Raw genomic sequence first — 23,472 nt, 5'->3', positions numbered from 1 at the left:
GAGGATCGAGGTGCACATTTGGACCCGCTGGCCTTCCCCAGCAGCTCTGGAAAGCAATACATGCTCATTGTGGTAGACTACGCTACCCGGTACCCAGAGGTAGTGGCTCTGTTCTCAACTAGGGCGGATAAGGTGGCAGATGCAATGTTGGCCATCTTTTCACAGGTAGGATTTACCAAGGAGATGCTTACCGACTAAGGGACCCAATTCATGTCTTGTTTAATGGAGGCTCTCTGTAAGAAAATGCAGGTGAAGTGTCTGGTATCGAGAGCGTATCAACCCCAGACCAGTGATTTGTGTGAGCGCTTCAATGGTACCCTCAAACAGATGCTGCACATGCTGGTTGAGACCCAAGGACGTGACTAGGAGCTGTACCTCCCACACCTATTTCCTTACCAAGAGGTTCTGCAGGCTTCGACAGGGTTCTCTCCTTAGAGCTCCTGTATGGCAGGTGAGTTTGAGGACACCTTGGGTTGGTAAGGGAATCCTGGGAAGAGCCGAACCCTTCAGAAGTGTCCATCATGGAGAATGTTATGCGCTTCCGTGACAAAATGCAGACTTTGACGCAGTTGATGCATGACAACCTGGTGCAGTCCCAGGCTGATCAGAAGCACTGGTACAACCAGAACGCCAGGGAGCGGACCAACAAAGTGGGTCAGAAGGTATGGGTGCTGGTCTCCGTACCAAAGGATAAGCTTCAAGCAGCCTGGGAAGGCCCATACGTCGTCCACCAACAGCTCAACCCGGTCACCTACGTGGTCACGCTTGACCACACTCGAGGTAGGCAAAAGGCCTTTCACGTCAATATGATGAAAGTTCACCACAAACGTGAAGCCTGCATCCTACCGGTCTGCAGCCTGCCCGAAGACGGGAAGGAAGACCCCCCTGGACAGGCTGGCCTAAGCCAAGGCTGGAGGGTCCATCGAGGACGTGGAGGTAAGCACCTTGCTATCCGAATCCCAACGGTCACAGTTGCGGACCACGCTGGAACCCTTTCGTGCCGGGTTCACCAACAGACCTGGAAGGGTTGAGTTAGCGGTCCACGAGGTGGACAACTGGAATCATGCACTGTGTGTGTGTGGTATGTACAGCATATACTGTGTGTATGGTGTGACGGTGTTCTGCTGCTGGTAGCTGGTATCACGCAAGAAGCTGGTACCACCAGCAATTTCCTTATTGATACACCCATCACTTGGGTGTCCCAATATGGAGGTCGGTGAACTTCTGCAGCTTGGAATTCTGGGATCCGGACACATCTGTATGGTAACAGTTTTCTCATGTACCAGAGACACTGACACACGTAGACCAATTCAAATGAATGGGTCTATGCACATGTCAGCATTTTTCCACGGACCATGTGTCCATGGGCAAAACACGCAGACATGTCCGTTTACCCAGACATATGGGATGCAAAATGTGCCACACGTGCACACGGAGAACAGTGCACACTGTCCTCCATTTGCATGGACAGCCACCGGGGAACTAGTGCTATTGTAAGCTGCTGTTCCCCTGCGTGTGGTGTTGAACGTGTCTTTCATCCATTCCACCGTGCGCTGCCAGCAAGCAGAGGAGAATGAATGAATGGAAACCCTGACATGGGGTCACCAACCTGGCAAAACTCACAGGTGTGGGCTGCTATTCTCAGGCTGGTAAGGGCCCATGAATATAAGCCCCCAGCATGAAAAACAGCAGCCCGCAGCTGCCCAGAAAAGACACATCTATTGGATACGTCAATTCTGGAGCTTTGCCCAGTTCTTCCAACTTGCCCTGTAGTAGTGTCAAGTGGAATCATGGGGGTTAATATCACCTTCCTATTGTAAGGTGACATTAAGACCGGCTTAGTAATGGAGAGGTGTCAATAAGACACCTCTCCATTACTAATCCTATAGTTGGTAAAGGGTTAAATAAACACACACATGCAGAATAAAGTATTTTAATGAAATCATACACCACACAGTTTTCACATCTTTATTTTACTGGTAATCCAAGCAACGCCCTCGATCTCCTGTAAAAAAATAAAAAGGAGCAAATCAACAATATACCCATACCTGTCTGGAGTTCAGTCAGTCCCACGCTGTAATCCATATCTAGGGTATATACAATTTACAACCGGGAGCAGTGCTAATGCGACCGCCCCAGCTGTAGACTACTGGGGAATGAATGATATGCAGCAGGCACAGGCTCAGTAACTAGCGGTGACGTCACTGAGTCTGTGCTTGCTGCCGGCATGACCTCCTGTGACTTCGGGAATGTGGGAGAGTGCAAATGATGAGGTCACTGTGACAGGGATTGAACTGCCATGACCTCATCACTTGCATTCTCCCACGGTCCTGAGGTCACAAGAGTTCATGCCGGCAGCGAGCACAGACTCAGTGACGTCAGCCTGAGCCTGTGCCCGCTGTGTATCATTCATTCATTCTCCCCTGCTCACGCTGCTCTCAGGCAGAGCAGGGCAGAAGGGATAACAGCCGGCTTTAGCACCACACATAGGGAAACAGCACTTACTGTAGCGCTACTTCCCTGGCGGCCATCCATGTGGTACTGAAGCGGCACACGTGTGCCGCACGTAGTACACACATGGACACTGATATCTCCGGTACCGTTTTTTCCAGTAACGGAAATATCAGGACGTGTGAAACCGGGCCTTAAGGTTGTATAAAAGCGTGTTTCAATACTCCAACATTCACTGGTCCCTTTCCAGAGAGGGAAGCATCTGGCAAAATTTGGTTTCATAATGTTGATCTAACAGAGTGGCAATCTAGTAATCAGCAGTATTCCTACTCATAACTATATGAAGATTATGTTGCAGATAGTGCTGCAAGAAGGCACTCATATGTTGGCCTCTACCATGAGGTCTAAGCCCATGCTGTGTTGGTGGCTGGGTAACAACGAGGCTCGTTTCCTCCCATCAACCACGAACAACAGAGAGGGGTGAGGATGATACTCTTCATATGACAGTTGCTCGCCCATCACCTCTTCCTCCTCCATTTGTTCCTTGGATCTTGCACCTTTGATAACAGTATGTCTGTTATCACCAGCCTCCATCAATCGCAGTAATCCATCCTCCCTTGGCACCCACCTGTGTGACGACTGTCTGGAACTTAGAGACAATGTTATCCCTTCCACATCCTCCTCTGCTTCCTCCTTTTTTTTTCTCTGACCACCATCTCCTCCTGCAGGATATTCAAAGTCTGCTCCAGCATATTGATGACCAGAATAGTGATGCTGATGACAGCGTCATCAGCGCTATCTTAGTAGCCATTTCGAAACTGTGCAGAAGGGTGCAGAGCTTCATGATCTGTGCCCACTCTGTAAACATGATATGCGCCACATCCGTACTGCGTTGGCCCTGGTTAAACAACATGACATATTACATCAGGGCTAGTTGTTGCTTTCACAGTCGCTGCAACATGTGCAGAGTGGAATTCCACTGTTTTGGTACATCACATATCAATCTGTTAACTGGCATGGACCTTTGTATCACTGCAAGTCGATGACTTGAGGGGTGCAAATAGTGGAAATGGGTACACAGCAAATGTGCTTTCTGGAGCAGCTCACCTAGGCCAGGATAGTAACATAGTAACATAGTTAGTAAGGCCGAAAAAAGACATTTGTCCATCCAGTTCAGCCTATATTCCATCATAATAAATCCCCAGATTTACGTCCTTCTACAGAACCTAATAATTGTATGATACAATATTGTTCTGCTCCAGGAAGACATCCAGGCCTCTCTTGAACCCCTCGACTGAGTTCACCATCACCACCTCCTCAGGCAAGCAATTCCAGATTCTCACTGCCCTAACAGTAAAGAATCCTCTTCTATGTTGGTGGAAAAACCTTCTCTCCTCCAGACGCAAAGAATGCCCCCTTGTGCCCGTCACCTTCCTTGGTATAAACAAATCCTCAGCGAGATATTTGTATTGTCCTCTTATATACTTATACATGGTTATTAGATCGCCCCTCAGTCGTCTTTTTTCTAGACTAAATAATCCTAATTTCGCTAATCTATCTAGGTATTGTAGTTCTCCCATCCCCTTTATTAATTTTGTTGCCCTCTTTTGTACTCTCTCTAGTTCCATTATATCCTTCCTGAGCACATGTGCCCAAAACTGGACACAGTACTCCATGTGCGGTCTAACTAGGGATTTGTACAGAGGCAGTATAATGCTCTCATCATGTGTATCCAGACCTCTTTTAATGCACCGCATGATCCTGTTTGCCTTGGCAGATGGTGTTGGAGAAAACACTGTACCACCAGGTTGACGACGTGAGCCATGCAAGGTACGTGTGTGAGCTTGCCTCACCGTAGGGCCACCACCAAGTTTATCGGACAAGGCCTTCCCTGGATGCAGGTTCAAGGGAGACAGCCATTGATCAAACTCAGCCTGGAAAGCTGTCCACAACTCTTCAGCTTTATGACTGCGATCTCCAAAGCATATCAATTTTAATACTGCCTGATTGCGGTGAGCCCTGGCTGCACAGTACGGAGATGGTGAGGATTCGCTCTGCACTGTTGGAACGCATGTCTCATTAAGGCAGAGGTTGAGGGCGCAGGTGGAGGCCCTAAAGGAGATAGAGGATACAGAAGCAGTAGAGGAAGTGTTAAATGTAGAGGTTTGTCCTGCAAGCCTTGGGGATTACAAAACTTGTAGAGCAGCGCCTGCTCACACAGCCACCAGAGTCACCCAGTGCCCAGTCAGCAAGATGTAATACCCTTGGCCATGCTTACTTGTCCAACTGTCTTTGGTGAAATTCACTTTGGCACAGAGATTTAGTCAAGGAATGGGTGATGTTGTCTGCATCATGCTGGTGTAGCGCAGGCACAGCTTTCTTAGAAAAGCAATGGCGACTGGGAAATTGGTACTGGGGGACTGCGACGGCCATCAGCTTTCGGAAACCGTCTGTATCTACCATATGGAAAGGCAGCATTTCCGTGGCCAACAAACTGGAGATGGTGGAGTTCAACCTCTTGGCTTTGTCATGTGTAGGAGGAAAGAATTTTTTAAGTGACCACAACTGATGAACCGTGGGCTGGCTGCACTGGTGAGAGAGGGTGCAGTATGGTAAACTGGACAAACTGCTGGACCAAGATAGAGGTACAGGTGGAGATGTTACAGTGGATTGAGAAACTTGTGGTGTGCTCATTCTCTGAGAATGGTCAAAAACAGCACGCATGTCCTCTTCTCTTTCAGCTGATGGCGGGCTCTCAGTCAGTGTGACTGGAGCGGGTAAAGGACCCGAGGTTCTGCGGTCAAAGACCTGCCTCTTAATAGACACGGTAACAGAGGAGGATGAAAGAGCAGCAGATGCGATTGATGGGGTGGCTGATGGTTGTTGAGGTCCTCTGGTCCGCATTTTTGCACAGTGGGTTCATACATGTAGTAGTCAAATTATTGCACTTTTTACCCCGACTCAGTTGTTTTTGCAAAGTTGGCAGATTACGTGAGTTGGCTCATCCTTTGCAGTGTCAAGAAAAGCCTATGCTAGGCAACCCTTGCAAGCTGCAGACCCGTGAACGCTGTTGGTCACAGTCATAGTTGTGGCTGAGGACTCATTGCTCGTCATGGCTGCATCACTACGTGTCTATGATGTACAATGCAATGTAACCTCGTCATCCTCCTCAGATGACCAACTAAGCTGTGTGCCTCTATGTTCATGCCAACATGTATCTAATAATAATAATAATCTTTATTTTTATATAGCGCTACCATATTCCGCAGCTCTTAACAGTTTGCACACATTATCATTGCTGTCCCTGATGGGGCTCACATTTTAAATTCCCTATCAGTATGTCTTTGGAATGTGGGAAGAAACCGGAGTACCCGGAGGAAATCCACACAAACACGAGGAGAACATACAAACTCCTTGCAGATGTTGTCCTTGGTGGGATTTGAACCCAGGACTCCAGCGCTTCAAGGCTGCAGTGCTAACTACTGAGCCACCGTTTAGCCCACATAACACCTCATCACAATCATCCTTTGTGTTAACACATTCCTCACTCTTGGAGTCACCCTCCTCCGGCCCTGACAGCATAGTACAGTCTGCATGAGCCTCAGAAGTCTCATCAGTATCACCTCCTCCAAGGGTTAACATCTGATGACGAGGATCAGGATGCTGTTCAGACCCTAATTTGTCCTGTCCCGAATCAAAGCTAAAAAAAATTTGGGCATCAGTGCAGATTTCCTCCTCTTGTCTCTATGAAGCTTTTGCATACACTTCTGGTGACCAGCTCTTCAGACTCACCCATCTGTGGTTCCGTACAGTCAGTTGTACAGTTCGAGAGTTGGGACGCAGAGGCAAGCAAGGGGAATTTTGTGTGCCAGCTCTGTTGACTGTACTGGGTGTGATGGTGATGTTGAGGTGGAGGAAGGGGAGAGGCCACTTGAAGCTGTGCTTGCCATCCAGTCGAGTACCTGCTCTTTCTGAGCCTCATCAACAAGGCGCACCGCTGTGCATCTGCCAACGAAAGGTAGTGGAGTAGCCCGTCCAATAACAGAAGTTGAGTTGTTTTTGCATAGGACGTAACGTTGGTTCACTAGCACATTCACAAACATTACCATCTACCCACGTACACCTTGAACATCAAGCCTAATTCCTGTTCCACCACAGCCTCGCTTTTTCCCAGTTATGTTGCTCAGTGTGATAGGAGCACAGTATTAGCAAAAAAATTAGATTTTAAACTCTGCACCACCTCTGCAAACAGTTGAATTTCAGCGACAGTAAATTCCATGGTGAAATAAGGCGTGCTGCATCGTGTTTGTCACAGATGAAAGAAAAGTTGGCAGATTACGTGAGTTGGCTCATCCTTTGCAGTGTCAAGAAAAGCCTATGCTAGGCAAGCCTTGCAAGCTGCAGACCCGTGAATGCTGTTGGTCACAGTCATAGTTGTGGCTGAGGACTCATTGCTCGTCATGGCTGCATCACTACGTGTCTATGATGTACAATGCAATGTAACCTCGTCATCCTCCTCAGATGACCAACTAAGCTGTGTGCCTCTATGTTCACGCCAACATGGATCTAATAATAATAATAATCTTTATTTTTATATAGCGCTACCATATTCCGCAGCTCTTAACAGTTTGCACACATTATCATTGCTGTCCCTGATGGGGCTCACATTTTAAATTCCCTATCAGTATGTCTTTGGAATGTGGGAAGAAACTGGAGTACCCGGAGGAAATCCACACAAACACGAGAACATACAAACTCCTTGCAGATGTTGTCCTTGGTGGGATTTGAACCCAGGACTCCAGCGCTTCAAGGCTGCAGTGCTAACTACTGAGCCACCGTTTAGCCCACATAACACCTCATCACAATCATCCTTTGTGTTATCACATTCCTCACTCTTGGAGTCACCCTCCTCCGGCCCTGACAGCATAGTACAGTCTGCATGAGCCTCAGAAGTCTCATCAGTATCACCTCCTCCAAGGGTTAACATCTGATGACGAGGATCAGGATGCTGTTCAGACCCTACTTTGTCCTGTCCCGAATCAAAGCTAAAAAAAATTTGGGCATCAGTGCAGATTTCCTCCTCTTGTCTCTATGAAGCTTTTGCATACACTTCTGGTGACCAGCTCTTCAGACTCACCCATCTGTGGTTCCGTACAGTCAGTTGTACAGTTCGAGAGTTGGGACGCAGAGTCAAGCAAGGGGAATTTTGTGTGCCAGCTCTGTTGACTGTACTGGGTGTGATGGTGATGTTGAGGTGGAGGAAGGGGAGAGGCCACTTGAAGCTGTGCTTGCCATCCAGTCGAGCACCTGCTCTTTCTGAGCCTCATCAACAAGGCGCACCGCTGTGCATCTGCCAACGAAAGGTAGTGGAGTAGCCCGTCCAATAACAGAAGTTGAGTTGTTTTTGCATAGGACGTAACGTTGGTTCACTAGCACATTCACAAACATTACCATCTACCCACGTACACCTTGAACATCAAGCCTAATTCCTGTTCCACCACAGCCTCGCTTTTTCCCAGTTATGTTGCTCAGTGTGATAGGAGCACAGTATTAGCAAAAAAATTAGATTTTAAACTCTGCACCACCTCTGCAAACAGTTGAATTTCAGCGACAGTAAATTCCATGGTGAAATAAGGCGTGCTGCATCGTGTTAGTCACAGATGAAAGAATTGTTTGAGTGTGGATGAGGCTTGTATGACAAAAAAGATATGCTACAAACAATTTGAAAGTCAGAAGTCTCCTACTGTATGACATTAGGAACACAATTTTTTGGTGGCATCTGGATCAGGCCTCTATAACACACTGGATAGTGCAAACTATTTGAAAATCAGGTCTCCTACTGTATGACACTAGGAACAGAATGATTTTTGGTGGCCTCTGGATCAGGCCTCTACAGCTTAATTTCAACCCAACAAAATTACAAAGTGTAATACGGCTGGTTGTCTAACTTTTTGCAACTGAAAAAAAAATATATATTTTTTTAATGTGCCTTAGGTCTGCAGACAGTTTCATATTACCACAGCAGTAAATGACAAGGTGGGATATAGCAGGCTGTGTCACATTTAGCTAATGAAAAAATACTTAGAATGCTATACTCGTGCATGGAGCACAATAGAAGCAGTACACAACACACTTGTAGCCCTGCTGGCTTTCTCTGTGGACTGCAGTAATAGTAAAAAAAAAAGGTGCTGGAAGTTAAACTAGCTAAAATCTGGGATACAGCAGGCTTTTTCACATTTAGCTAGCAGCTGCACTGGACACTAGTTAGCTACACTGTCTGACTGATATTCAAACACCTACCGTAACTAACTAGCTAAAAGCTTGCTGCTAACAGTGCTAGCGTCAGGAGCAGTCTCTCCGCGCTGCTACAGTGTCAAAATGGAGCTGAAACAAGATGTCTGCTATTTATATGGAGAGGGACATGTGATTTCAGCAGCTAATGACACAAGCCATTATGTCAGGACATTGTGGGTGTTTCCTGTGCCCTAGTTGGCTGGCCGCAATGTGCACACATAAAGTTAGGGAAAAAAATGACTGTTTAGAAGTAAACACTCCCCTTATCAAACACGTGCCAAACGCTCATGATACACCACCATTATCATTGCTAAAGTGCTGAAAATACTTTTGTTGCAATGCAAATATTTTCCTGCACTTTTTACCGAATGTTACCGACTTTCTCAGATTTTATAAAACTTTGCTTTGCTGCCGATCACAAATCTGAATGTGCCATATTCGTGCTGAATTTATGTTTGGCAATCATTTTCCAAATTCGCTCATCACTATTCCTTAGTGACTTACTTCATCACACCCTGGGTCAGAGGTGCACCATCAATAGCAATGATTTTTTATAGGAACGCCTAATTTTAGCAAGGGTAAACTTAGATCCTTTGCCAACTTGGCATCAACAAAATTTGCTGCCGGACCGAAATCAATATAGGCCTGAAGCCGTACAGATTTTTTTTAGTTAAGATCATCAAACAGGTAACACTAATTTTGCAGAATTATAAAAAAAATACCTGTGCGCCTAGGTCGGCATCCTTGTACCCACCCAGACACTGATTTATTTTTTTTTGTTGTCGGTTGTCTTGGGAAGGAAGATTTCTGATAACCAGACTCTCCACAGTGGTTACTAAAAAACGGCTTGTGAGTCACCCCAATCCAGGGCTGCCAACTAAGAATTTTGGGGCCCCATACTGGCAAAATTTTCTTGTAACTCCACCCAGGCTCCTCCCCTCGAACTGTTCACACCCACACCGCTCTCTTAGAAAACTCCACTTCTAACCAATCACACATTAACAGTTCCCATCACCAGATAACAAATATAGCCAGCAGCTTTCATTTTGACCAAAAGATTTTTTAAGTCGCCACCATCACAAGGTAGACTCTTTTGGCCGAGAACTACTCTACTCTATCCTATTAACAATTTGTTAAAATATCCAATACAATTTTGGCATATTTTTATTTATTTTTTAAATGACCAATAATATCACATACAAGGGACAAATACCACTTAACCATGACCAGACATCATATTACCATCACATAGTGACCTATAATACCACATACAAGGGACAAGTACCGCCACACCATGTCCAGACCACATATTACCACCACAGTGACCAAATAACAGCACATACAAGGAACAAATACGGTGACACCATGGCTGGACAACATGTTACTACCACACAGCAATAGCACAGTTATCTAGAGCACTGCTTGCAAAACACATTACTCAATTTTTTCCCAACTTCTACACTACACCACATGAAGAAAAAAAGGCGACATAGTGTCACTCTGCACAGCAACAGGACCGCCCCCCCCCCCATTTAAAACAGTATCCTAAAAAAAAAAAAAAAAAATCACTGCAGTAATAATAACTCTTAATTAGCCCCTAAGGTAATAATATCCCCCATCCTGGCCCCCCGTGTGTCTCATTCCTGGCTCCAGCTATATGTTCTCCCATTTTGGCCTTATATGTTCTCCTATTCTGCCCTCATCAGTATTCATTCTGCCCCATGTGATGTCCTGTGATCCTGCCCATCTGCTCCATGATCCTGCTCCATCTGTCCCATGATCCTGCCCCATCTGTCTCCATCCTGCCCCTTGTGTCTCCATACTGCCCCATGATCCTGTCCCATCTATCTCCACCCTGCCCCATGATCCTGCCCCATCTGTCTCCATCCTGCCCCATGATCCTGCCAAATCGGTCTCCATCCTGCCCTATGATCCAGCCACCTGTGTCTCCATCCTGCCCCTTCTGTCTTCATCCTACCCCATCTGTCTCCATCCTGCCCCATCTTTCTCCATCCTGCCCCATGATCCTGCCCCATCTGTCTCCATCCTGCCCTATGATCCAGCCGCCTGTGTATCCATCCTGCCCCATGTCTCCATTCTTGCCCTGTATCTACATTCTTCCCCGTCTCCTTTCTTACCGTATCTCCATTCTTCTCCCTGTCTCCATCCTGCCCCATCTTTCTCCATCCTGCCCCAACTGTCTCCATCCTGCCCCAACTGTCTCCATCCTGCCCTCTCATCCAGCCACCTGTGTCTCCATCCTGCCCCGTCTCCATCCTGCCCCATGTGTCCATTCTTGCCCTGTGTTTCAATTCTTGCCCCCTTTGTCTCCATCCTGCCCCATCTTTCTCCATCCTGCCCCATGATCCTGACCCATCTGTCTCCATCCTTCCCTATGATCCAGCCGCCTGTGTATCCATCCTGCCCCATCTGTCTCCATCCTGCCCCACCTGTCTCCATCCTGCCCCACCTGTCTCCATCCTGCCCCATCTTTCTCCATCCTGCCCCATGATCCTGCCCCATCTGTCTCCATCCTGCCCTATGATCCAGCCGCCTGTGTATCCATCCTTCCCCATCTGTCTCCATCCTGCCCCATCTGTATCCATCCTGCCCCATCTTTCTCCATCCTGCCCCATGTGTCTCCATCCTGCCCTATGATTCAACCGCCTGTGTCTCCATCCTGCCCCAACTGTCTCCATCCATCCCCATCTGTCTCCATCCTGCCCCATCTGTCTCCATCCTGCCCTATGATCCAGCCGCCTGTGTCTCCATCCTGCCCCATCTGTCTCCATTCTGCCCAATCTGTCTCCATCCTGCCCCATCTTTCTCCATCCTGCCCCATGATCCTGCCCCATCTGTCTCCATCCTGCACTACGACCCAGCTGCCTGTGTATCCATCCTGCCCCATCTTTCTCCATACTGCCCATGATCCTGTCCCATCTGTCTCCATCCTGCCCCATCTTTCTCCATCCTGCTCCATGATCCTGCCCCATCTGTCTCCATCCTGCCTTATGATCCAGCCACCTGTGTATCCATCCTGCCCCACCTGTCTCCATCCTGCCCCATCTGTCTCCATCCTGTCCCATCTGTCTCCATCCTGCCCCATCTTTCTCCATCCTGCCCCATGATCCTGCCCCATCTGTCTCCATCCTGCCCTATGATCCAGCCGCCTGTGTCTCCATCTGTCTCCATACTGCCCCATCTTTCTCCATCCTGCCCCATGATCCTGCCCCATCTGTCTCCATCCTGCCTTATGATCCAGCCGCCTGTGTCTCCATTCTGCCTCATCTGTCTCCATCCTGCCCCAACTGTCTCCATCCTGCCCCATCTGTCTCCATCCTGCCCCAACTGTCTCCATCCTACCCCATCTGTCTCCATCCTGCCCTATCTCTCTCCATCCTGCCCCAACTGTCTTCATCCTGCCCCATCATCCAGCCGCCTGTATCTCCATCCTGCCCCATCTCCATCCTGCCCCATGTCTCCATTCTTGCCCCGTGTCACCATTCTTGCCCCGTGTTTTCATTCTTCACTGTGTCTCCATTCTTGCCCTGTATCTCCATTCTTGCCCCGTGTCTCCACTTTTACCTCCTTTGACTCCATTCTTGCCCCCTGTGTCTCCATTGTTGCCCCATGTCTCCATTCTTGCCCCGTCTCTTTATTCTTCCTCATGTGTCTCCCATCTTGCGCCCATGTCTCCCATCCTGCCCACCTGCTGCTTTCAATAAAAAAAAAAAAACCTTTCTGCTTACCTTGCCATGCTCCTGTGGCAATGTTCCCTCCATGAAGTTCAAGCTCGCACCCCCAGGTGAATGACAATGACGTCATACGCCGGCAACATGCGCGCTGATGTCAGCCTCAGATTGGCTGGCTGCTTTTAACTATTGCTGTGTGGGCCCAGGCCTGCACGGTGATAGTTTAACTGAAACTGCCGCTGAGGCCCAATGACCAGAAGAGATGGTGTCCGACGTGGGCCTTCTATGGTCATTGGGCCCCATACACCAGTCAGGGCACTAATGCCCTGATGGTGGCCCTGCCCCAATCTGCATGGGTTCCTCAGTGAGGATAATAGGTGAACAAGTCTTAGGAGAAGGTACAGAGTCAGTATTATGTTCCTGTCTGTGTTCACGCAAACGTCTATGAAGACAGATAGCCAGAGACATGGCAGTATCAAGAGTCAGAAGAAGGGGACATCACATCACCAACATGTCCTTAACATGGTCAGAGTCCAGAAATAAACCAACCATCATGTGCCTAGTCATTTCACTGTGAGTCTGTGGCTGAACGCCAAAACTCTGTATAATTGTCACGGTTTCAGGGCTGACTGTGGCCTAGGGATGCCATGACAGCTCAGCCACCCAATGAGATCTATGATGAGCTGTACTATCAATTTTCAAATGACAATCCATGTCATCTGGTCGATACTGGAGAATGCTGAGCTGTAAGCATTTTGATTGACAGCCCCACTGTTCAATCTGGTTTGGCCTGCAGGCATTCCCCAGCTACCTCTCTTCCTCTAATGATTTTCAAGGTATTAAGCTGGCTTACTATGAGCTGCAGATTGTCAGTTGTAAATTTGCTCAGCTCTAAGGCCTCAAAAAATGATTCTACAGTGGATAGTTCTGGAGCATCAAGGGATTAGGAGAAGGCCCAAACCTGAGGTCTCCCTGCAGCAGGTATATGATGAGTTCCACATGTTGGTTCTCAGAACCAGATGAAAGTTGGTGGAGCCTGAAATACAAGCTAGGGATTGTCTTAGAAGAAAAAAAACATTATGGTCACCTGAAAATGTGTCAGGAAAGTTGGAGAGGTCACCAACCAGGGTCATAGCAGAGACGTCATGACAGGAACAAAATCATGATCCATAAAAATAGTGAAAAACTAGCCAGAGTCAATACAGGAATAAACTAAACAAAACAGGAGCAGAAGACACACACCAAGCAAGGTAAACACTAAGCTATCTTTAACAGCTTCCAACAGCAAGCTGGAAGCCTTAGTATTGTGTGGCGCTCTCCAATTGGCTGGATCAGGGAGCTGATAACTTCAGCTAGAAGCACAAACACCTATGTTGTCAGACTGGCTGAGAACTATAGTGCCATCAATCTAACCTTAGTGGCTAAAAAGGCCAGTGTCCAGAGCTTCAGGTTGTGACATTTCTATCACCAGAGCTGCCAGCAGAGTTAATACGACAGCATCTGGCTACAGAAGCTGAAGTCTCAAGAGCAGGTTCTGGTAGAGATTTCACAACCACTACTCAAATAAACTGAGGATGGTGAGAGTGGCGCCTAACTGAATTATTGTTCCGGGTGCCAGAAAACCTACACCTTTGTTGGCGGTCATTTAACTGACGTCATCAACACAACTATACCGCGCATGAGATTAGCATTATGTCCCTTTCAGGAGTTTTTACTCTGTTATCAAAGCTAGAGAGGAACAATATTTTGGAATGTCTAAGTGCATAAAACTATCAAAAGAAAAAACAATTATATTGAGTTTTATAACAATAAAAAAAACTTGTTTTATAAGGTAATAACTCTGGAATACTTCAACAGATCCAACCAATTCTTAGAATATTTTCTCGTGACATTGTACTTCATGATACTGGTCAAATTTGTTAGATTTCACTTCCATTTATTTGTGAAAATATCGAAAATTTGGAAAAATTAGCAATTTTCAAACTTTTAATTTGTATGCCCTTAAATCAGAGTTATATCATGCAAAATATTTAATAAATAACATTTCCCACATGTCTACTTTACATCAGCACAATTTTTGAAACATAATTTTTTTTGTTAGAACGTTATAAAGGTTAAAGATTGACCAGCGATTTCTCATTTTTCCAACTAAATTTACAAAACCATTTTCTTAGCGACTACATTACAGTTGAAGTGACTTTGAGGGGCCTATATGACAGAACATTCCCAGAAGTGAAACTATTCTAAAAACTGCACCCCTCAAAGTGCTCTAAACCACATTCAAGAAGTTTATTAATCCTTCAGTTGCTTCACAGGGATTAATGGAATATGGAAGGAAAAAACGAACATTTCACTTTTTTTCGCAAAAAAATTATTTTAAACCCTTTTTTTTTTTCAAGGGTAACAGGAAACAATGGATCCCAAAATTTGTTGTACAATTTCTCCTGAGCACGCAGATACCCAATATGTGGAGGAAAACTACTGTTTGGGCATATGGCAGAACTCGAAAGGAAAGAAAAGCCATTTGACTTTTTGAATTCAAAATTTGCTGGAATCATTAGCAGATGCAATGTCTGGTTTGGAGAGTCCCTGATGTGCTTAAAGAGTGGAAACCCCCCCCCCCCCCACAAGTGACGCTTTGTTTTTGCAAACAAGAAAATCACTGATGTGGGAATTAGAAATGGAAGAAGTAAACAGAGATTCAATCTTTTGCCACACTTGCAAGAAGACATTCAGCCTGCATGGGCCAACATTTAAATTTTTTGTAACAAGAAATTGATGCACTTAGGAAGGCCAGAGGATGTCCAATGTACTAATAGATGGGTGGCTCTAATAAGGTGCACCAATCAGTTTATAGATGCTTATTGGTAATTGCTCACATATATTAGTAATCATTTAGTGATTTAAATTGTTTTCCATAGCTCTTATATGATGACATGTGAATTTACATAGAATGTCACTCATACAATTTGCAAAGTAAATTATTTAAAAGAAAGTGTCTACCTACCTGTGTGATTTTCCTGAGTAAAAAAATAAATAGGTAACAAAATGTTCCCAACATTCTGAAAATGAAAATTACTTCTCCCCTGCGTGACTTCTCCAGTATGTAACTAGACATTTCTCTTATTCTGATCAAAAACATGGCTACTCCCATGTGATTGCTCAGATGTCTAGTAAGAGTTTTTTTCTATTGAAAATATTTTCAATATACTAAATATGAAAATGGTTGCTCCCCTGTGTCAATTATCTTATGTTTAGCAAGATCAGATTTTGAAGACCAGCATTTCCCACATTCTAAACATGAAAATGGCTTCTCCCCTGTGCGAATTTTCAAATGTGTAGTAAGATTTCTTTTCCGTTTATAACGTTTTCCACATTCTGAACATATAGTTTTCCCCCTGTACAACATCTGTGATGCATAAAAAAATGTGATTTATCTCTAAAATATTTCCCACATTCTAAACATGAAAATAGATTCTCCCCAGTGTGACATCTGTGATGTTTAAGAAGTTGTGATTTCCCTGTAAAACATTTCCCATATTCTGAACATGAAAATGGCTTCTCACTAATCATGAGCGAGTATACTCATTTCTCGGGTTTTCCCGAGCAGGCTCGGGTGTCCTCCGAGTATTTTGGCATGCTCGGAGATTTAGTTTTTATCAACACAGCTGAATGATTTGCGGCTGCTGGACAGTCTGAATACATGTGGGGGTTGCAGGTTTGTTAGGGAATCCCCACATGTATTCAGGCTGTGTAGCAGCTGCAAAACATGCAGCTGCATAGACAAAACTAAATCTCCGAGCACACCAAAACACTTGGAGAACACCCGAGCATGCTCAGGAAAACCCGAGCAACGAGTATACTCGCTCATCACTACTTCTCACCTACGTGAATTCTCTGGTGTCTAATAAAATGTGGATTTTGAGTAAAACATTTCCCACATTATGAATATGAAAATGGTTTCTTCACTTGTGAATTTTTTGATGTCTAGTTAGATCAGATTTCGTTATGCAACATTTCCCACATTCTGAGCATGAAAATGGCTTCTCCCCTGTGTGAATTCTTTGATGTTTAGTTAGATCAGATTTCGTTATGCAACATTTCCCACATTCTGAGCATGAAAATGGCTTCTCCCCTGTGTGAATTCTTTGATGTTTAGTTAGATCAGATTTCGTTATGCAACATTTCCCACATTCTGAGCATGAAAATGGCTTCTCCCCTGTGTGAATTCTCTGATGTTTAGTTAGATCAGATTTCGTTATGCAACATTTCCCACATTCTGAGCATGAAAATGGCTTCTCCCCTGTGTGAATTCTCTGATGTTTAATTAGATCAGATTTTGACATGCAACATTTCCCACATTCTGAGCAAGAAAATGGTTTCTCCCCTGTGTGAATTCTCTGATGTTTAGTAAGATCAATTTTTTTTATACAACATATCCCACATTCTGAACATGAAAATATCTTCTCCCCTGTATGAGTTCTCCAATGCTGAGCAAGAGATGATTTGTTTGAAAAACTTTTTTCACACTCTGAGCATGAAAATGGCTTCTCCCCTGTGTGAATTTTCAGATGTGCAGCAAGATTTTTCTTCCTAATAAAACATTTACCACATTCTGAACACGAAAATGGCTTCTCCCCTGTGTGAATTTTCTGATGCTGAGTAAGAGATGATTTGTAAGGAAAACTTTTTTCACATTCTGAACATAAAAATGGCTTCTCCCCTGTGTGAATTTTTAGATGTGTAGCAAGATTATTCTTCCGATTAAAACATTTACCACATTCTGAACATGAAAATGGCTTCTCCCCTGTGTGAATTTTCTGATGCCGAGCAAAACATGATTTGTCAGAAAAACTTTTTTCACATTCTGAGCATGAAAATGGCTTCTCCCCTGTGTGAATTCTTTGATGTTTAGTAACATCAGATTTCGATATACAACATTTCCCACATTCCGAACATGAAAATGGCTTCTTTCTTGTATGTGCTCTTGGATGTTCACTATTCCTTTTGTTATATTTCTTTTTCTTAATGGGATTCTCTTCAAAAGTATCAAGTGTGATACAAGGATCATTTGCATTAAAATCTGAAAATAACTGTTTTTTCTCTGAGATCACGGTCCAGTTACCTGCCCAAAAAATTAAATGCATATTTATTTTTCAATAGACATTGAATTATTGCTAAAAATTGATCTTGGGTTGCTCCTGAACTGCTTCCTGTCTCATCCCATGCTTATACGTCCATCTGCCTCACTTCTCTGCATGATCTAGATTATTTTTTAACTTCATAAACAGTAAAATGCCAGTCATTGACTAATTCCTGTTTCCTAGGGAGTCCCTGCATGCCTCACTACCAGACATTCCTTGGATCCACTGCCTGTTTCATCCATCGTCAGCTTTCTACAGTTGCACAACCTTGCTGGTAAGCATAGTCATGACAGAATAACTGACCAATACCATTGAAGGGATTCTTTCCTTTCAAATAGAATATGTCCATCACTACATTTGGCTTTAAAAAAAACTATTTGCGGTGGACTCACCTTCCTGGGATCCACTGGTCTCTGACACTGCTCCCAATGTCTGGCATTGGCTGCAGAGCTGATATTACATTGATAGCGTGGCAACTAGTCAGCTTACTGATTGGTTGCTGTGCTGTTGACATGATGTCAGCCTGGCAGACAATGCTAAACCTTGGGAGCAGTGTGGGAGACGTACCACAATATGCCACAGGTACCACACTCATCAATATTGAAATTATAACACCCAGAATGAAATGTTGTGGAAATCACAGGATTGAAATGCATGTTTAGTAATTTAGAAATGATAAAAAATGGAAACAAAATTGTCAAAACATCTCTATGTTTTCAGTATCAAGTATGAGTGGCTTTTATAAAAAAAATGCAATTAACTGACTGAACTGGGGTGCACTATCAATAGTTAGGCGGGGTCATCATGAAGCTGAACAGCTATGACACAAAAACAAGAACAAGGAACATGCCACAAAACAGAGACCACCATGCAAATTTCAATTTTTATTAGAAAATACAAAAAGCCAAATTTTTTTAAAACATTTAAAAACAATATAGTGACGGAGCCAAATTTTTAAAATCTGACCAGTGTCACTTTATGCAGTAATAACTCTGGAACGCTTCAACAAATCCCAGTGATTTTGAGTTTGTTTTTTCGTGACACATTATACTTTATGATAATGGTAAATTTAGGTCGATATGTTTTGTGTTTATTTATAAAAAATATCAGAAATTTGAGAAAAATGTTAAAAAATTAGCAGTTTTCACACTTTGAATGATTATCTCTTTAATCCAGATAGTCATATGTTATGATCTGGTGGTTTAGGAACAACATGAGACAAACTCTGAAGGAGGTGGTATCTGTAATGAACGCAAACCCTGAACCTAGCAGCGCAACTAAAAATAGCCGTGGGGGGTACCTGACGCTCCCTAGACCCCTCGGCACAGCCTAAGATCTAACTTCCCCTAAAGATGGAAACAGGAAACCTATCTTGCCTCAGAGAAAATCTCCAAAGGAAAGATAGCCCCCCACAAATATTGACGGTAAGAGGAGGGGAAAATAACATACGCAGAAATGAAATCAGATTTTAGCATAGGAGGCCAGTCTAGCTTGATAGATAGGACAGGAAAGGATACTGTGCAGTCAGTATAAAAACTACAAAACAATCCACACAGAGTTTACAAAATCTCCACACCTGACTAAAGGTGTGGAGGGTAAACCTGCTTCCCAGAGCTACCAGCTAACAGAAATAATCCATACTGACAAGCTGGACAAATATAGAATGCACAGAACAATAAGTCCACAACATGTGGACTGAAATGAGCAAAGCCAGAACTTATCTTTGCAGAACTGGTCAGGAAACCATGAGAATCCAAGCAGAGATGTGAATCCAGCCAGGAAACATTGACAAGTGGCACAGGCTGAAGAAATAGCCAGACTTAAATAGCTGAGCAGAAGAGACGATAAGTGGAGGCAGCTGATGACAGCTAACTCCAAGGAGCAGCCTTACCACTAGAAACCACAAGAGGGAGCCCAAGAGCAGAACTCACAAAAGTGCCACTTACAACCACCGGAAGGAGCCCAAGAGCGGAATTCACAACAGTACCCCCCCTTGAGGAGGGGTCACCGAACCCTCACCAGAGCCCCCAGGCCGATCAGGACGAGCCAAGTGAAAAGCACTAACCAAATTGGTAGCATGGACATTGGAGGCAACAACCCAAGAATTATCCTCCTGGCCATAACCCTTCCACTTGACAAGATACTGAAGCCTCCGCCTCGAAAAACGAGAATCCAAAATCTTCTCAACCTCATATTCCAACTCTCCCTCAACCAACACCGGGGCAGGAGGGTCAACCGAGGGAACAACGGGCACCACATATCTCCGCAACAAAGATCTATGGAAAACCATCATGAATGGCAAAAGAGGCAGGAAGAGCCAAACGAAAAGACACCGGATTAATAATTTCAGAATTTTTATAAGGACCAATAAACCGAGGCTTAAACTTAGGAGAAGAAACCTTCATAGGAACATGACGAGAGGACAACCAAACCAAATCCTCCACACGAAGCCGGGGACCAACACGCCGACGGGGGTTAGCGAAACGTTGAGCCCTTTCCTGAGACAACGTCAAATTGTCCACCACATGAGTCCAAATCTGCTGCAGCCTATCCACCACAGAATTAACACCAGGACAATCAGAAGGCTCAACCTGCCCAGAAGAAAAACGAGGATGAAAACCAAAATTACAAAAGAAAGGTGAAACCAAAGTAGCCGAACTAGCCCGATTATTAAGGGCAAACTCGGCCAACGGCAAGAAAGACACCCAATCATCCTGATCAGCAGACACAAATCATCTCAAATAGGTCTCCAAGGTCTGATTAGTTCGCTCAGTTTGGCCATTAGTCTGAGGATGAAACGCCGAAGAAAAAGATAAATCAATGCCCATCCTAGCACAAAAGGCCCGCCAAAATCTAGAGACAAACTGAGAAGCTCTGTCAGACACAATATTCTCCGGAATGCCATGCAAACGAAACACATGCTGAAAAAACAATGGAACCAGGTCTGAGGAGGAAGGCAACTTAGGCAAAGGTACCAGATGGACCATTTTAGAGAACCGGTCACAAACAACCCAGATAACAGACATCTTCTGGGAAACAGGAAGATCCGAAATAAAATCCATGGAAATATGCGTCCAGGGCCTCTCAGGGACCGGCAAAGGCAAAAGCAACCCACTAGCACGGGAACAGCAAGGCTTGGCCCGGGCGCAAGTCCCACAGGACTGCACAAAAGCACGCACATCGCGAGACAAGGAAGGCCACCAAAAGGACCTAGCAACCAAATCTCTGGTACCAAAAATCCCAGGATGCCCAGCCAACACTGAACAATGAACCTCAGAAATTACCTTACTTGTCCATCTATCAGGAACAAACAGCTTCCCCACTGGACAGCGGTCAGGCCTATCAGCCTGATATTCCTGAAGCACCCGCCGCAAATCAGGGGAGATAGCAGAAAGAATCACCCCCTCCTTAAGAATGCCAACCGGCTCAAGGACTCCAGGAGAATCAGGCGAAAAACTCCTAGAGAGGGCATCAGCCTTAACATTCTTAGATCCCGGAAGATACGAGACCACAAAATCAAAACGGGAGAAAAACAGGGACCATCGAGCCTGTCTAGGATTCAGCCGCTTGGCCGACTCGAGGTAAATCAGATTCTTATGATTGGTCAGGACCACAACACGGTGTTTAGCTCCCTCAAGCCAATGTCGCCACTCCTCAAACGCCCACTTCATAGCCAACAACTCCCGATTGCCGACATCATAATTGCGTTCCGCAGGCGAAAACTTTCTGGAAAAAAAAGCACATGGTTTCATCAAAGAACCATCAGACTCCCTCTGAGACAAAACGGCCCCTGCCCCAATCTCAGAAGCGTCGACCTCAACCTGAAAAGGAAGAGAAACATCCGGTTGACGCAACACAGGGGCAGAAGTAAATCGGCGTTTAAGCTCCTGAAAGGCCTCAACAGCCTCAGAGGACCAATTCATCACATCAGCGCCTTTCTTCGTCAAATCAGTAAGGGGCTTAACCACACTGGAAAAGTTGGCAATGAAACGGCGATAGAAATTAGCAAAGCCCAAAAATTTTTGAAGACCCTTCACAGATGTGGGTTGGATCCAGTCATGAATAGCTCGGACCTTAACAGGATCCATTTCTATAGACGAGGGAGAAAAAATAAAACCCAAAAAAGAGACCTTCTGAACTCCGAATAGGCACTTAGACCCCTTCACAAATAAAGCATTATCATGAAGGATCTGGAACACCATCCTGACCTGCTTCAGATGAGACTCCCAATCATTGGAAAAAATCAAAATATCATCCAAATATACGACCATGAATTTATCAAGATAATTCCAGAAAATATCATGCATGAAAGACTGGAACACAGATGGAGCATTAGAGAGCCCAAATGGCATCACAAGGTATTCAAAATGGCCTTCGGGTGTATTAAATGCAGTTTTCCATTCGTCACCCTGTTTAATACGAACAAGATTATATGCCCCTCGGAGGTCAATCTTAGTAAACCAACTAGCCCCCTTAATCTGAGCAAACAAATCAGTAAGCAAAGGCAAGGGGTATTGGAATTTGACCGTGATCTTATTAAGAAGACGATAATCAATACAGGGTCTCAAGGAGCCATCCTTCTTAGCAACAAAAAAGAAACCCGCTCCCAATGGTGACGAAGAGGGCCGAATATGCCCTTTCTCCAAAGATTCCTTAACATAGCTCCGCATGGCGGCATGCTCTGGCACAGACAGATTGAAAAGTCGGCCCTTAGGGAACTTACAACCAGGAATCAAGTTAATAGCACAATCACAGTCCCTATGTGGAGGAAGGGAACTGGACTTGGGCTCATCAAATACATCCAGGAAATCCGACAAAAACTCAGGGACCTCAGAAGAGGGGGAAGAGGAAATTGACATCAAAGGAACGTCACTATGAACTCCTCGACAACCCCAACTAATCACCGACATAGTTTTCCAATCCAGCACCGGATTATGTTCCTGTAACCATGGAAAACCCAGTACAACAACATCATGCAGGTTATGCAGCACCAGAAAACGGCAATCTTCCTGATGTGCAGGAGCCATGTACATAGTCATCTGTGTCCAGTACGGAGGTTTATCCTTGGCCAAGGGTGTAGCATCAATGCCCCTCAAAGGAATAGGGCTCTGCAAAGGCTGCAAGGAAAAACCACAGCGCCTGGCGAATTCTAAGTCCATTAAGTTCAGGGCAGCGCCTGAGTCCACAAATGCCATGAGAGAAAAGGACGACAATGAGCAAATCAGGGTCACAGATAAGAGAAATTTAGGCTGTAAAGTACTAATGGTAACAGACCTGTTATGAGAGGCAATTCAGTACCACAATGGACATAGTGGTCAGAGCACATACAGTGATCTGACAATAACCCAAAATCAAAGAATGAGCTCTGAGACGTGGGAACTCTGCAGACCGCAATCCCTAATCCTCTCCAAACAACACTAGAGGCAGCCGTGGATTGCGCCTAACTCTGCCTATGCAACTCGGCACAGCCTGAGAAACTAACTAGCCTGAAGATAGAAAATAAGCCTACCTTGCCTCAGAGAAATACCCCAAAGGAAAAGGCAGCCCCCCACATATAATGACTGTGAGTTAAGATGAAAAGACAAACGTAGAGATGAAATAGATTCAGCAAAGTGAGGCCCAACTTTCTTAACAGAGCGAGGATAGAAAAGGCAACTTTGCGGTCTACACAAAACCCTAAAGAAAACCACGCAAAGGGGGCAAAAATACCCTCCGTACCGAACTAACGGCACGGAGGTACACCCTTTGCGTCCCAGAGCTTCCAGCAACAAATTAGACAAGCTGGACAGAAAAAATAGCAAACAAATAGCAAAGAAGAACTTAGCTATGCAGAGCAGCAGGCCACAGGAATGATCCAGGGAAAAACAAGTCCAACACTGGAACATTGACAG

At 45.0% G+C, this 23,472-nt stretch overlaps 1 protein-coding gene across 1 annotated transcript in view; it reads right to left on the bottom strand.

Annotated features, from left to right (window-relative positions):
• Positions 1-23,472, bottom strand: part of LOC138663939 (oocyte zinc finger protein XlCOF6-like) — a 112,746-nt gene that overhangs the window by 65,129 nt on the left and 24,145 nt on the right. Inside the window, exons 4-5 of the mRNA XM_069750313.1 lie at positions 16,407-17,562; positions 15,845-16,002 (exon numbers count right to left, since the gene is read on the bottom strand). Of these exons, the coding sequence (XP_069606414.1) occupies positions 15,845-16,002; positions 16,407-17,562 (1,314 nt within the window). The remainder of the gene's footprint in view (positions 1-15,844; positions 16,003-16,406; positions 17,563-23,472) is intronic.

This window comes from Ranitomeya imitator, chromosome 2 (assembly GCF_032444005.1).
Source record: "Ranitomeya imitator isolate aRanImi1 chromosome 2, aRanImi1.pri, whole genome shotgun sequence".
Classification (NCBI taxonomy): Eukaryota; Metazoa; Chordata; class Amphibia; order Anura; family Dendrobatidae; genus Ranitomeya; species Ranitomeya imitator.
This window is presented reverse-complemented; position numbering and strand designations above follow the sequence as displayed.